Source organism: Strix uralensis, chromosome 1, assembly GCF_047716275.1.
Source record: "Strix uralensis isolate ZFMK-TIS-50842 chromosome 1, bStrUra1, whole genome shotgun sequence".
NCBI lineage: Eukaryota > Metazoa > Chordata > Aves > Strigiformes > Strigidae > Strix > Strix uralensis.
Window position 1 is genome coordinate 147,108,182 of NC_133972.1, and position 16,503 is coordinate 147,124,684.

At 43.9% G+C, this 16,503-nt stretch overlaps 1 protein-coding gene across 1 annotated transcript; it reads right to left on the minus strand.

Moving 5' to 3' along the window:
- Positions 1–538: 538 nt before the first annotated feature.
- On the minus strand, positions 539–14,061 carry TMEM64 (transmembrane protein 64). The gene is made up of 3 exons (XM_074884258.1): positions 13,052–14,061; positions 7,242–7,397; positions 539–3,120 (listed from the first exon to the last, which is right to left on the minus strand). Exons 1-3 carry the CDS (start codon positions 13,817–13,819, stop codon positions 2,926–2,928), a joined length of 1,119 nt encoding a protein of 372 aa, XP_074740359.1. The 5' UTR covers positions 13,820–14,061; the 3' UTR covers positions 539–2,925.
- Positions 14,062–16,503: the final 2,442 nt, after the last annotated feature.

The following is a 16,503-nucleotide window of genomic DNA, read 5'->3' on the forward strand; positions in this document are numbered from 1 at the left end:
TGGGAGAGATTCCTTCTTCTATATGACCTGCCATTTAGGTATGTTTCATATAGAAAATACAGGAATTTTACCATCATGCAACTCAAAATGTTCTTGAAGGTGACATGCCACAATTATTTAAATTGGATTCACACCCTTTTCTTTTTTATTTGCATTGGGTAGGAAGACTATCTAAAAAAAAAAAATCATCACATCACTTCTACTACTTTTACATTCAAAAACATCAATCCTCTTTCGGTTCAGTAGCACATTTCTCATGAGCACATGTGTGCTTATTCTTCTATCAAAAAGGCAGCTACAAATACCTAACCTTCAAAGTATTTAACACAATTAGGCATGTATTTAATTTATTAAAAAAGTAAAAATCAAGTGTCTTTCTCTTGTCAGCAACTCCTCACCCATGGAATTCATCCTTAAATCCTCACTTATTACTCGTTTAATGTAGACAACTATCTTTGCATGCATACATAAAGACAACACTCCACTGCACCTTCTTTCCAACTACTTCGTAGCAACCTAAACATTTAATACATATTCCTTTAAAGAAATTTGAGTGAATTTATTGTATAAAATTATGATTGGCATGGTACAGAAAAGTTCCTTTTAATGCACATTTCCCATTAACTTGTACACAAATATTACAAGTATCAAGCAAAATGCAAAAGTCTTAAGAACTAATCCCATACTACAAAAGTGTTCACATAGTGAAGTTACTCTGGTTACAAAATGTCATGGAAATAAAAGCACTTCAAAATACATATTTGGGAAATGTTCTCAAATAATCAACACAACCTTAAGTTAGTTAAAAAATGCGAAGAAAGATGCCCTCTTCAAAACACTATTGTTGATTTGGCAAGATGGAGCAAAGTTCAGATCAGTTCATTTATTGAAGGATTGTTCTTTCCAAGAAACAAAAAAAAATAAAAAACCACCAGTTAAGAAAGGGCTCAATTATACTATGATGACAAATAACGCCATCAAAAAGTTATCTGGCTCTCTTGTTTTCACGCAGGAGCTGTCAGAGGCAGAGATGTGTAAATGAACACTTCCAGGTATATACAGATTGCCTTTTCAAAAACCAACCAACCAACAAAAAAAACCCAAACCCAAACCAAACCCCAAAACAACAAAAAGAAGACAATCTGAACTTTGTTGTTTCATTTAACTAGTTCAGTTCCTTAGGTCACAAGACCCAAGAACAGCAGTCTGCAAAGGATACATATTTAAAGAACAAAATTGAACTTCCACTACCAAGGAACGCGTAGATGTCAAGTTATGCGAGTACTGAACATCCTCACAGTAAGACTGTTAGAGGCTATCAAATCTCTGCTTCCCAACAACCTTGAAGAACTGCTATTCTCAACAACACAAATATGCTTGAACCCAACAAACAGCCTTATAAAAAGGAAGCACAGTCATACTATTAGAAAATAACAAAATTTTGAAGACTGAAAGCATCCTTAAAAACTTACACAAAATAACTACAAAATAAGCAATACATTACATTATTTTTGTATCAGATGACTTGCGTGTGTTTGAGCAATTGAACATTGGTACGTGTATCTACATGAAACTCACACCCACAAGACATCATGTTCAGGCATTATTGTCATTTTCCTTTTACACACACACACAAGTTATTATCAGGTCATCCAGTCTATTCAAATGCAGTGAAAAACAGTCCACAGCACGCATAAAAGGAGCACTATCCAATACAGTGTTGTCTTGCAAAAATGGAGTCAGAATTCCTGAGTCTCAGGGACATTACTGTCCTCCTCCATTACTGGATTAGTTATTTTTCTAAGGAGAACCTCTAGTTTTCATATCTTCATTCTGATGAAATTTGTAATAGATTGCATCTTTTAAAAAATGTAAAACTTTTAGAAAAAAACATGCCAACCAAAGTGAATTTTTAAAGCTTTTTAAAGGGAGGGGGGAATTCACTTACAAAATAAAGGCCACCTTCATGTAAGATCAGTACCGCCAGTATCCTATTATTTTGTTTAAAGGAGAGATTTAGCTCCCTGTTCTGGAAGCCTTATTACCCACAGTCATGTAAGCTGAAAAACTCCGTCCTTTTAACAATTAAAAATATTATAAATAGGACTAACATGGAACAGCCCTTTGCTACAATCACCAAGGTGGTAAAACCAATGCAACAATTAAGTCATAAAGTCTCCTTTGAATAGTCACTGCAATCTATTATAACTTCTGTATTTTCCCTTTTACTTTGCATATTACACAGTGTAACTTAAAATGTTATTTAAGAGCACTTCAGTCCCACAATGTAGGATTTAAGCTTGTGTGAATACTTATGCATGGCTCTGCAACATTTTTAATGACTTACAAAAATACACTCAACCAAAACTTTATATAGGGTTCTCTTTTTTTAAAATCAAAAATGAAGAAAAAGCCAAATGGTCCCATCATCAGCTAAATAATACACTCCAAGTTCTGGAAGCAATTCCAAAGCAAAAGCACATTCAAGAATAACATACATTGAATTGCATACTTTCTCATTCATCTTTATCAGTAATAAAATTCTACTGCATATAATTATTCAGCCTTATAAATAACGCTAAGCAGAAAAATATTTACCTCTGTGCTACTTTTCTCAGTTTATAGAAGCATTTCTTAGTTTATAGGAGCAAAGGAAAAAAACCTAAAGTGCAGACTACAGGCCATGACAGGCATAATAAATGACCAAAGGTGCAGCCAAATTTGCATTTACATCTTAAGTTACTTCACCATCTTTCTTTTCTTGCTAGAAGTCCCCCCATGTGCAATTGAAGAGCTGGTCGGTTGGTTTGTGCCACAGTACAACCTGTAACCACTTGTAATTTTTTTAGAACTAGTTGAATTGTCCATAGATATTTCTAGGCAATAGCTTAGGTTCATAAAACCTTACTTTATTAATACTTGAAATCACACAATATTAACACCTCCTCCAGAGAATGTTACTGTCCTTTTGTTGCAGTATGTGGTTGAACCACTGATACTTGGTTGACTGTCTTTAACAAGTGATGTCTTCATTTCCATTTCACATGCTACAATAGCTGCATTCAGTTCCACTTGAGCTCGGTGAACAACATAAAACATGAGTCCTATGCTTATGACAATCTGCAAACAAAACAAAAGAGTGTTGTAGGCTATATAAACTGTAAGTACAAATACAAAGCAACTGTTCTGAACAAAAAAAAAGTCATCCACACAAAGATTCATGTAGGCATCTGTTGACTCAATACTTCACAGGCAAGACACTAAAAGGGAGATGAACTTAACCAATGAGTGGCTCTAAACCTATGTAACAATGTAACTAGCACATCAGAACACACACATCACATAGAACTTCAATTGATATGAATTGAAAAGATATTTTCTTTCTTTCCATTGACATCCACATACTTGTTAGAAAGCAATCCCTTCACTTTCTTGGCAAAAATGTTTCCTCAAAAGAAATGACGCGGTGTATTTCTGTAAGTCAAAAAGGCTGGTTTCCATGTACCAAATGAATAATAGGTTGAAACTGTACTGGGCATCTGCATCTTGCAAAATAGCATAGACAGGGGATGATGCAGAGTAAAGGAAATAAAACTTCTTGTCCTTACCCCTCTGGTGTGAAAGATAGAGAGCAGCAGTGTCACCGTGCTTCTCAGATATCAGGACTAAACAGGGCACAATCAAGAGTTTCTGAGTGACTTAGAGTAGTCTGTACGGGAAGAGCTTGGTTTCTGGAAGATGGCTTGGGAGGGGACAGGATGTTCGTGGTGTGGGGCTTTTTGTTTGTTTTAAGGAGAAAATATTGTCCAAAACTACAGTTTCAGTTCAGGTTTTTGCTCTAAATTTTACTGCTAAGAGTTTTTAAACTTCCACCACAAAAATTATCAGGAATAAACCTGGACATTTTTGCTTATAAATTACTCATTCAATGACATTTGCATTCACAGCACTCCCCAAAGGTGGCCTTTGGTTTCAGTAAAACACCAGTTAAATTTTCAGCTGAGATCCTCCTTAAACAAGTAAAAATCAAGCTGTCTCATAGTGACAGTTCCTTTGAAACAAGTAAATTCCTCTGCGTTTAAGAATGTTTTCTGAAACTAGCTGGAATCTGCAATAACCTTTCAAAACAAGTTCCAAGTCCAAAATCTGAACTTCATTACTAATTGGTAGGGCTATGTTTTCATTAATATTAAAGACTATCGCTTAAAATATCTGTCAGCATGGCATAAAAGATGCTAGAATATCACTGAGTAAGATGATTGAGAAGTATCGTCACAGGGTAATTGAGGCTGGAAGGCCAATCTAGTTACTCAGGGCAGGGTTGCAAGATCAGACCAGGTTGCTCAGGACTTTTGCCCAGTCAGGTCTTGAAAACTTCCAAGGATGGAGATTTCACCACCTCTCTGGACAACCTGCTCCACTTCTTGACTATCCTTGTGGTGAAAAAGATTTTCCTCACAAATTAAAGTTATCCATTTCAAAAACTGGTCAATGTAAGAGTCAAAAAGAGACTATGAACATCAAGTTCTGAATATATAGGAAAAATCCTATTCTAAAAGCTTACCCAAATATTTAAATTTGACTGGTTTTAGAAATACTACTACCAGTAGCTTAGTTCCCTAGATGAACAATTTAAAAAATATATACAGACAACCATGAAATTTGAAGGACCTTTAGAGCTATTTACTAAATCAAAGTCCCATCAAAGCTCAGCCAGGCAAAGCACCAGGCAGATGCCTGAAAGAAAGCAGGAGAACGTAAGTAATTCCTCCACTAACAGGCTCCCCTTGACTTAGTCACGTCCCAAGGACTGCTCTCAAGGAGGTGAGCACTCCTATTCAGACTTTCAGCCTCTTCAGCTAGTGCTTACCTGAGTGACAGTTATGCTACAACCTATGTATAAGCCACAAAGGAGAGCCAATAGCATTTGAAAAAACCCAAAACATTAATGGAAAAAAAGGAAAAAAAGGGGAAAGACCACTAAAAATTTCCCCGGAAATAACATTTCACAACTAAAATTAAAGCTGATCAAGAAACCATTTATTTTCTCTTAGATCTATCAAGGTTATTCACCCCACATTTACAAACCCATTTTTAATACAGAATCACAGAATCAACTAGGTTGGAAAAGACCTTGAAGATCATCTAGTCCAACCATTAACCTAACACTGACAGTTCCCAACTACACCATATCTCTCAGCGCTATATCGACCCTACTCTTAAACACCTCCAGAGACGGGGACTCCACCACCTCCCTGGGCAATCCATTCCACTGCCTAATAACCCTTTCTGTAAAGAAATACTTCCTGACATCTAGTCTAAACCTTCCCTGACGCAGCTTGAGGCCATTACCTCTTGTCCTATCACTTTTTACTTGGTTAAAGAGACTCATCCCCAGCTCTCTGCAACCTCCTTTCAGGTAGCTGTAGAGGGCGATGAGGTCTCCCCTCAGCCTCCTCTTCTCCGGACTAAACAACCCCAGTTCCCTCAGCCGCTCCTCGTACGACACGTTCTCCAGACCCTTCACCAGCTTCGTTGCCCTTCTTTGGACACGCTCGAGTAATTCAATGTCGTTTTTGTAGTGAGCGGCCCAAAACTGAACACAGGAATCAAGGTGTGGCCTCACCAGTGCCGAGTACAGGGGTAAGATCACTTCCCTGTCCCTGCTGGCCACGCTATTTCTGATACAGGCCAGGATGCCATTGGCCCTCTTGGCCACCTGGGCACACTGCTGGCTCATGTTCAGCCGGCTGTCAATCAACACCCCCAGGTCCCTCTCTGACTGGCAGCTCTCCAGCCACTCCTCCCCAAGCCTGTAGCGCTGCTGGGGGTTGTTATGGCCCAAGTGCAGCACCCGGCATAATACTCATAAGTCTGTTCTATGACGTCTATAAATTATATGTTCTTTTTAAGAACACACAAGTTTGGGGCAGGGTGGGAGGTTTAAAACAGTCCTAAGACTTAGTTTTATATCTTAGCATTGTTAAACATCAGCTTTATAACTGTAAAAACTGAGGAAGATAAATGACTGCAGTACCAACTAAAGTCTGCAAACCATGGTAACTGCTGGTCAAACACAGCCTGAAGCACCAATGCTGTCAGAGCAGGTTTTAATATATGATCTGGTTCTGATATACACACGATCTCTATGTTTGTAATGGTCTCAGACTTAAGGCTTGCTTACCCCCAAGATTTACTGACAAACGATTTCATCGGCTAAGCTGATGTAAAGGTACTATATAGTTCTCATTAATTTACCCACTTGAAAAATTTGGATATTCTGATTTCAACAACAGCAAAATGGTATTTCTACAGCACTTTTCATCCTAAATACCTAGGCAAAATTGGGAGCGTACAATGCTAATAGTGAACACCACATAGGCGCTGGGTCTAAGCACCCTGAGCACACCACTTCACAGCTAGTGACATGTGGACTTTTGTATACTGGTGGTTTGACAAGTCTACTATTCAGCAGGAAATTACCACAGAGGGCAAAGAGAAAAAAACTTGACAAAACTGTGGCAGAAAGAGAAAAAGAGAACACTCAGTAAGTTCTGCTTTGTGTCATGTGAGGTATGAAAGAATCAAAACTTTTCTAAGGGAAGAAAGCAAAATCAAAAGAGAACAGTGCACCAGAAACCCATTTATCTGGGTATCTAGCAGTCAATAAGCCTGTGAAGAAGAAACGTCAGCTCAGTTTTACACAACCTACTGAAAATACCAATAACAGAGTTCTAAATTAAACACTTTTTAAAACCTATTACTTGTCAATACCACATGCCATACTTGCTTGGCTCTCAGTCTGTAAGAGGTTGGCTGCCTCAGACTAGGGAGCTGTTACGCCAACAGAGTGCAGCTCTTAACCCCTGAGACATGCATCCCCCCAAACCTCCTGCAGCCCACCCCTTTTACACTGGAGGCTGTGCAGTCTGAAAGAGAAATCAGCAGTGCTGAACCTCTCTACATCTCATACACATTCCTACAGGCATGCAGTTTCCAAAGCAAAGATTCAATGACTTGAAGAGACAAAGCTACAGGAAGGAAACTTGCCTACTGTCTCCAGAAGCAAAGTCCTGTCTTGAATCCCACTGGTACAGCAGATGAGCAAGAAATTAGGGGGATAAAGAAATAAACTCAAATACAAGAAGATGACGGTTTCCAAGAATGATTGCTTACCCAAGCAGTCAAAGAGACTGACATTAGTGTTACCAAGGTCTATGAGAGCAATCATTTTATCTTACCTGTAAACTGAATATAAAATAGCCACTAACACTTTGTTCTGCAATCACATCCTCCATGGTGCGCAAGGTAGTGCCCAAGTACGAGTTCAGGAGCTGAGTGGGAAGCAGCCCAACTGAAGAAGCCATCAGGTAATTGGGTAGGGACAAATCTGTAATCTGAATAAAAGAAAGCATAAGAAGCTGAGCACGCTCCAACACAACCTTGGTGCATAAACCACCTGAGTGCTGCTCACAAAAACATTCATGCAAAAAAATTAAGTAACTTTTTTACATTCCTTCACTGGAAGTTTCCACCACGCATGAATCTAAGATAATACAATAAAACTGTGGCTAGTTTTCATCTGACCTCTTTAAAGTTACTAGGTTTTATTTCATTTCATCTTACATTACACAACATCTCTGTGCAAAGTCATTAACTAAGGATGCAATTACACTGTTCATTGAAGATGTTTATTTCTTCATGGTGAACAGAGCCCTACGATTTATGAGAATTTGCTCGCAGGAAGAAGTTACTTTATCAAATGTGAAGACCTAAAGCAAAAATCTATTTGCTTTGCTTTTTACATGTATGGCAACTAATAAAAGACATAATTGTTCAAAAATGTCACTATATTAAATATGATCTAGGTAAACAGCATGGCAGATATGATTTGCCTCTGCAAGGGAAGTTATATACTCATTACAATACATATATCTATCAGCAATCTCTAGCAGCGATATCTACCTGTATCTATCAGTGATATACATGGGTATTATTAAGATTCTCTACCAAAGATACTTTATATCACACTTTAGTTGGTGAACAAAACAGTAGACATGGCTATAGCTTTTGTTAGTTTCTCTGGAAAAAAGCACTAATAATAATACGTCAAGGTATTTTCCTCTCTTTGATGTGAAATTTCTGTTCTGAGTCAGTACACGGACAGTTTACATGGGAACAAAGTACACAGTACTAGCTAAATTAGTATCAGGAGCCATTGGGAAATATTAAATGCAAAAGCCAAGAGGCCAAAAGATATTTACGCAAGAAAAATGAAAGCAGGAGGAAACTATGGGTTAAAAATGAGTACGAAAAGGGCAATTTTGAAACAAGCAGTCTAAGGAATTTTCCAGACAATTCAGATGATCACATAGTAATAAAACACATTCTAATTAAGAACAGCCCCTAACACTGCGAGCCTACATGGAAATTATTGACCTTGACAGTTTTGTGCAATGTCAAAGACAAGAGAATAGCAGTAAAGTTACTCATTTCATCATGCTATTCTTAAAATAAACTTTGGTTACTATGAAAGTCACAGTGCTGAATTCTCAGAGCTCTAAGCACCATCAGTGGAAAGTTTTTGGAAGGAAGGAAGGGCAGTGGAGGAGGAGAATGCAATGAAGCATAAAGATTAAGGATAATTCACTGGAACAAGATCCAATAAGTCAATTCCAAACTTCTCACTGCAAATTACACTTCCCACAGACTGAAATATATACAAGTAACACATAATAATTTTCCCTCTCTATATAAAATTAATTTAGATTTCTAATGAAAAAGCACTACGCAGCTGTGGTAGAAATTCATATCTGACCAATGCTTTGACAAGACTTAATTTATTTTTTTTTTTTTATTTTAAACATTATAGTAATCTGGAGCATGTAATAAGAATGCACAACCAGAACTTCCCATATTGCCAAGGGAATGAAGGAACTGCTATTAAAAGTCTCTGAAATACTAACGCTGAGGCAAGATTTGCTAAGTAGGACACTGTCATTAAATCTAATGGAACTGGGAAACTTCCCAAAGATTGTTTTAACACTCCCAGGCACCTCTTTCATTTCTGTATATGTATTAAGGACACTTCAGTTGCAGAGCAACACGTTTGCACATCTGGATCTGTCCTGAAGCAACTGGACCTCCCAGGCTATGAAACTGTTCCCAAATGAAGGGGAGGTTGCCAACAGACATGCTGGACTGAGACTTGTGCATCCCACTAAAATGAAAGTCAAGGAGAAGGGTAAAAAAAATAAATAAATAAATTCCAGGTGCCCTTTTAACTCCTGGTTTGCAGGGTTTAGACCTACAGTGGTATCCCTTCCCCCAGAAGGCAAAGGATATGGACAGCATCCCTACCTAAGAAACCTGAGAAATTTACAGCTTTCTTGTCTTTCCTTCTATGAAACTTTACTTGCTCTAAAAACCTGCCAGACCGGGGTCTGCATGGCCAAGAAGCTGAACAGAGGTTACCAGAACCCTGTTTTCTACAGAAACCTCAAGCCAGCAAAATCAACAGTGAAATCCCAATGCAAGCATGAATGCAATTGTTATAGGCCACACCACTGTATCAAAATAGAATTAATAACTACCTATCCACTCTGGTAACAAGAGCGTTAGCCAGAAATTCTCCCACTAAGCCTTGGACAGGCTTTGTCCAGTAAAACATTTGTGTATTCTTTGCAGCTGACACCTTTGGTTCAGTCCTGTCAAAGGATAAACACTTGTGTCAGGGCTTTTTTGGGTGCTCACATGCCTTTGGGGATTGCAGCAGATTTCTCTCCCCTCAACTTACAAAATCCCGTGTTTCGTATCAGCTAGGCTTAGGGCAACCAAGAGCAAAGGACAATTCTCTTTACTTCCTCAAAAACCAAATAAAAACCCCAAAAAACCTACAAACAAAAACAGAGAATAAAAAACAAAACAAAAAATAACTAACAACTTTACAACAAGCAGAGTAAGCAGCCTGCATGTTCCTGCAAAGCAGGTACCATTTCTTGAACTCTGCTTTCACTGTGTGCATTTCTCAAATCAGAGGTGCACACTTGGACATGTTATTTCTTCCATACAGTACTTCTCTCAGAGAAGAAAGGAGAAATATCAGTTCTGATTTAAGCTACACCTTGCACTATAAATAATCAATTTGCACAAATCTAGCTCCAGGTACCCAGTAGTGGGAAGGAGGTGATAACCTGCATACCAGGCCTCCTTACAGACCTGCCTTCAAAACACTCAAGAGTTGCCAAGGGGAGAGGACTATGCCTGGGCAAACACTTCAGTAAGAGCTTCCAGGCCACCCCAGCGGCCCAGGCCACCCTGGCACCACAGAAGCAACAATTAAGCAAAACACACTCAAAGAGAAATACAAACATGCTTTCAGTTAAGAAGTTTCTAGGTCTTCCAGAAAGGCAAGTAAATGCATTACCCCAGTGCTCCTACTATCAGTGCTTTCCCAAAGAGCAGCAGAATGACCTTAAGAAGCAAAATGTCAATGTCTGTCTGCTGAGAAACTAAGAAATTTATGTTAATTTTCTTCTTGTCCTGTTTCAGATTATATGATCCCATCACTAATCAAACGCTAGGAAGCTCTTCCTTCCTTCTGTACATTCTCCTGTAATTCAACCTCCCCAAAACCCTCAGCAGATGGTACACGCCACTGAACAAGTGCTTGTAGAAGCCCACTAATCCCAGCCCTGCAGATGTCCCCTCTCACATCAAGGTTATGCCTTGTCCTGGACCTCATGTGTCACTTCCTTCCCTCCTTCTCATTTAAGTATTCTATCTCATTTATTTATAAATATGCACATAGAAAACACGCATAGATCAGACTGCCAGAAAATTAAAGATGCATAGGTTTTAAGTTCACTGTTCTTTCCTCTACTATTAAGAGCAATCCCCTTCAAATTCATTGCTGAAGTTGCTAGTCTGGGTATGGATAGATGGTTAGGGCACCCTAAATCCCTTAAGTAAAGCATGAAGTTTTCAAGTAAGTCAGATTTCAAAGAAATGACAGCTCGGTCTGTGTAGGTAGAATTCTATACGTAGCTTAAACTTGACTCACAGTGAGAAACTGCCTTGCATTCCCTGATTTGCATGCAACTTATTTTTCAGTAATCTAGTAGTTCATGATAAACATGCTCAGTTAAAAATTGAACACACCATGCTTTATTTGACTGTGCTGCAGAGTAATAAATCCAGAGTAATAAATGCAACCCAAACTAATTTTAGCAGGCAACATCAAAGTTATTTGGTGTATGCGAGAATCTGTTTTCATCTCATTTCCTATCTGTTATTTTAACACTGAAACCTTCCACTTGGGAAGAAAATTATTTAGCTTGCATTACACTTAGAGAATACAAAACACTGATTTACAGAATCATTTTAATATTGCACTGGCCTGAATACTCTGCTGAACTGTCTTTCCAACAGAATGGTTATGCCAGGAAGGAAATCATTTTAACACAGCAATTCTCTGGTCAGTTCTTCAGATCCAATACTACTCTACAACATCTGCTGACTACTTCAAGCGACACCCAGAAGCTGTGAACAACGGAAGCACAACAGTTCTCCCCACTTTAGGAGGGTTGCACTACAGCAAAAGCTTTATCTGCTACACCAGGACCTTGGGCTTTGGGGGGACTCTGCCCCCAGCAGCGGGTCTAAGCTTCCCCAGTCTTGCAGTAATATAGGTAAATAAATAAAACAGTTGAGGTTCTTCTCATTCCTAACAAGGAAATGGTTAAAGGATCTGCTTTAAAAGAAATTATACGTTGCTACAGCTTATATGGGCAGAGATTGAGGCTCCTCAGACAAATGCCCCTGCACACAAAGTTTTATGCACAGCAATTTTAAATAAGTGATGCAGCTGTTAACCCCTAAAAATTGTGTGGATTATTTTTTTCTTAAATAACGAACTTGGTATTCAGTGACCTACTCATTTCAACCAGATGATTCTGTCAAAATTAAGCAAGCACTTCAGAAGGGTACAGGATCAGGACTGCTGATGGGGGAACTGCTATAACAACGTAGCAGGCCAAAACACTTGTTCGTAGGGTCTCTTACATTAAAGAACATGGGACTTAAACATTTAAAATATTTCACAATCTGGTTTGCTTTGTTCTGATTTCACCGAGTTAGCAGACACACCTGAGGCGTAACACACAACCAAAACCAGATCTTTCAGACAAAGCACTCGAGAAGAGCTGAGGGTCTGAAACTGTCATCATCAGCATGATGGTACTCAAAAGCAGTACCCTCCATGTTCTTCTTTACTTTCTCCTTCCAGATGATCAAACAGAACAGTAAGATCACAAGCTTTAAATATTCTTAAGGAATGTACCAATCTTCATCTAAAAGTAGAAAGCACAGCAAGTCCAACCCTTTTCCAAACTCAAGTTTAAAGTAACTTTCTGTACCACTCCAGTGTACCAAGCCCCTTTTCAGCTCTGAGCCTACATCTTAAAGCTCTGGCCAAAACGCACGACCTCTCTTGTGTGCATGGACTTAACAGTCTTTATGGATTTGCTAGATGTATGCTACAAACATCAACCAAACTGAGAAAGAATTTTAATCTGTCCACTTCTTTCTTTCCAATATGGTTATTTATATTAAGTAGTGGAGGGAGATCTGGCAAGACTGCTTAAAAACACAACTTTTCCTCCCACTCAGATCACTTTAAAAACACAAGCACTTTAAATCTGTTAAGTTCTCCACAGATTTTGCTACACAGCTCCTTGGTGCTGCTTTCTAACAGCAGCACATAGTCTCAAAAGCCAGACAGCAACTCTGAACACAATGCCACCGATCAAGGCACCTTGAGATGCCGCCTGCCGCCCCTCCGCAAGCAAGGAAGAGCCGCTAGCAAGAGCGGGCATGGGGGGGGTTCCTTTTACTGTTGGCAAAAGAGAAAGAAACCAAGTTTTCTTCCCGGGAAAGGAGACAACCTGCACCGGCGACACGGGCCGCTACGCTGCGAGCTGTCCCCCCGGCCAGAGCTCCTTCCTCGGCCGCAGCCCCTGGGCTGCGGCACACGGCCCGGGCCGGGACTCACCGCGAAGACGGCGTTCTGCAGCCCGAAGGGGATCGGCGTCAGCCGCGCCAGAGCCACCACCTTGAGGCCGCCGCCACCCTCCACGACGCGGACGATGGCGCTGAGCGTGTCGCTGCCCTGGATCCTGGCCCGCGCCCAGTGGGCCAGCAGCCGCTTGCAGGCCACGTGGGCGACAAAGGTGCCGACGAGGACGCCGAGCACCATGAGCCCCATGCCCAGCACGAAGCCGTAGAGGTAGCCGGCGGCCACGTTGAGCAGGATGTAGCCCCAGCCGCAGGGGAAGGACACGACGATGAAGCCCACGGTGAAGAGCAGCACGCCGGCCAGGCTGTCCAGGCTCTCGGCCCAGAGCAGCAGGTCCCGCAGGTACTGGCGCACCAGGGCCAGCGAGGCGAAGCAAAGCGCCGCCAGGACGCACACGCTGAGGCAGCTCTTGCACCAGCAGGTGCCCAGGAGGCAGCAGGAGCAGCGCCAGCCCCGGGCCTCGGCCAGCCCGGGCCCGCCGCCGCCCGCCTCGGGCAGCTGGCAGAGCAGCAGCTCCGCCGGCGGCAGCCCGCCCTGCTCCGCGTAGGGCCCCAGCAGCAGCCCGCCGGCCCCCGCCGCCTCCGCCGGGACGAAGCCGACGGGGTCCCCGCTGCCGCCTCCTCCTGCCGCCGTCCCGGCGGCCCGGGACAGCCAGCGGCCCAGGTCCTGCTGGGCCCCCTGCGCCGCCGCCTGCTTCACGGCCCGGGAGAGGAGCTGCAGCGCCGCGGCCCCCGCGCCCCACATCCCCCCGCCCCGCCGCCCGGCTCTAGCGCCGCCGAGCCGCCCAGCGCCGTCGCTCCCCGCCTCCCCACGCAGCCTGCGGGCAGGGGCGGCCGCTCCCTCATCGCCCCGCCATGGCCCGGCTGCCGGCGGCGGAGCCCAGCCGAGGGCCGGGCGGGGGCGGGGAAGCGGCAGCGGGGAGGGCGGGGAGGAGGGGGCCGCGCTTCGCCGCCGCCGCGCGGGCCCGGCGGGCGGAGGGGCCGCGGCGGCCTCCGCGCTGCCTCCCGCCTCGGCCGCGCCGCCGGGGCTGCGGCGTTAGACGGCGGCGCCGCGCTCTCCGTCCCAGCAGTGGCAGCGGCGGCCCTGGCGGAGCGCGGGTCCCGGGGGCCGGCGGCAGCGGCGGCGGCGGCAGCAGCAGCAGCAGCAGCAGCAACGGCAGCAGCGGCGGCAGCGGGGCTCCATCTCCCAGCGCGCTGGGCTCCCGCTCCGCTCCGGGAAGCGCCTGCTCGGAGCGGCGGTGCCGATGTGGCAGCCCGGGCGCCGTTGGCAGCGCAGGGGGAGGAGGCTGGGCTCCGGCGGCGGCGGCGCCCTACCCCGCTGCGGGGCTCGGCGGCAGCGCCGCGGCCCGCCCCCCGCTCTGCCCCGCCCCGCCCCGCCCCGGGACCACCGCGCCGGCCGGGGGGTGCCGCCGCCGCGCGCCCGCTTCGCCCTCCCTCTCGCCTCGGGCAGCCGCACGCCGGCGGCCGCGGGCGCCTTCCCGCCCCGTTCTGGAGCCTCATCTACGGCAGAGCCTCAACCGGCGGGATCTGGAGTGCTGGAGAGCTGGTTATTGTCTGTCGGGGAGCGCGTGGCTGAAGCGTCTCTGACTAGACGGCTACTGTCGGGCTCCCGTGGCATGTCGGCCGCTCTCCCTCCCTCACACGAAGGGTGTTTATCGCAAACACCGCGGTTTTCTCGTCTGCACAAGCGAGACAAACCTCTCCCAGCCAGCAGCCGGCGGTTTGAGCCGAGGGGGGGCAGCCAAGGCCCCTCGGCTCCGCCGCCGCTGCACGGTGCTTGTGGCATCTCCACATCGGGACGGCTGGGCTCACCCGACGGCTTGGCTCACATGCCTGAAGGCTCAGACGCCCTTCTGGATGCTTTGAGCTTGAATTTTGAGCCACTGCTGGAAAGAAACTGCCTGAATACGCAGCATGGGCGCAGTTGAGAGGGGAGTTTTCTCAGGAGGCTCGCCGAGGCTCGACAGATTCGTAGGTCGCTGCTGCTCTGGCGTTACTAATGACAGGAGCCGTGTAGTGCAGAAAGGGGTTTGTTTTCTTTACAAACCCTGAAATGTACATTGTGCTCCAGTGGAGTTATGTTCCTCCGCTGGGAGATTTGCAAGCGTATGTAAAATGAGAATGTGTGTGGGAGTTGTAAAGTTAATGGGTGATTGGAACCCCCCCTCCGAATCTCAAAATGAGTAATATATCTTGAAGAATGTACCACAAATAGCTTCACTTACAAAATGCACTGTTAGAAATGCTGTAACCTGGGCAATCCAGCAAATCAGCCTAAGAAAATTACAGATGTCTTTGAGCACCACAGCAGAATAAAACAATCCTGGGAGACTGTACAACAGGGAAGTTGCAGATAAGTGTCTCCAGCATAATCTGCTTTCTTGCTGTTACCTGTATCCAAATGTGAGCATTTGATTTTGTGTGTGCTCTTTACTTACGATGCAAACGCAGGCAGGGTGTACATCCAGAGTAATAATAATAATAACAGCAAGAAAACCCTGCGTTATAGCTTATAAAGGATGATGGGCATGCTTGTACATTCAGTAAGGCATTTCAGCAAACTGGGCACGTCTGGAAGCTCAGCAGAAAAACAAGACAATATATTAATTTCTGGTTTTGTACAAAGAGCACGTATGTCTTTGATGTGGATTCAGCTTGTATATATTTTTGTTCAGTACAGTTGCTTCTATAGAAAGTGAAAAAGCCTGAGTGGAAATGTCTATCAGAGTTACACGCTTTACGCTGCCCCTACATTTCTGCATTTAAAGTGCATGGCCTTGTGCTCTGAGCTGGAATGAACCTCCTGCTGCCACTCCTAAAAGCTACAGGGTTCTGTGTTTATAATCACAGAAAACGTACTTGAAAAGAGACCATGAAATGTTATGAGGAACATAATGGTCTAAGTGATAGTCCTGACATTACACTCCAACCTATAAAAATATTTAACTAGTTAGTTAGTGGAGATGCTTCTCCTGTCCCTAGGAATATACAGGCTGAAACTCCTTGACCTCATTCATCGCCTGGTCCCCCTAAAATGGCTAATCTGGCATTGTACACATCCTTGGAGCAATAGCTCAGGAAGGAAAGACAATGCTCAGATTTTGAGTGACACAGAGCATGGTCATGGAGCAAGAGCTGAAGCATCTTTGAACAAACATCCAAGTGAGGCCACAGGAATTGAGCAGGACTCTGGCAGAGGTGGGAGCCTCTTCCGCACGCAGAGCAGATACGGCTACAGAGCCGAGAGGCAGCGTCGGCTGGCTCCTGCAAGTCGTCCCAGTGCACTCTTACCATCTGAAGGGGGAAAAAACCCAACCTCACACACCCTTGAAAATGTGCCAGATTGGCACATTGCTCGACAAAATGCTGGACAAAATGATCCACCTTTCAGACTTACTAATCAGTAAATCATAAGATATTCCCATACTG

Bases quoted from the DNA above. Each gene is read 5' to 3' on its own strand.
- TMEM64 (XM_074884258.1), bottom strand. From the start codon at position 13,819: ATGTGGGGCGCGGGGGCCGCGGCGCTGCAGCTCCTCTCCCGGGCCGTG. The intron at 7,398-13,051 runs GTGAGTCCCGGC...TCTTTTATTCAG, and splicing joins TGCAGAACGCCGTCTTCGCG to ATTACAGATTTGTCCCTACC. The intron at 3,121-7,241 runs GTAAGATAAAAT...TTTTGTTTGCAG, and splicing joins ATTTTATATTCAGTTTACAG to ATTGTCATAAGCATAGGACT.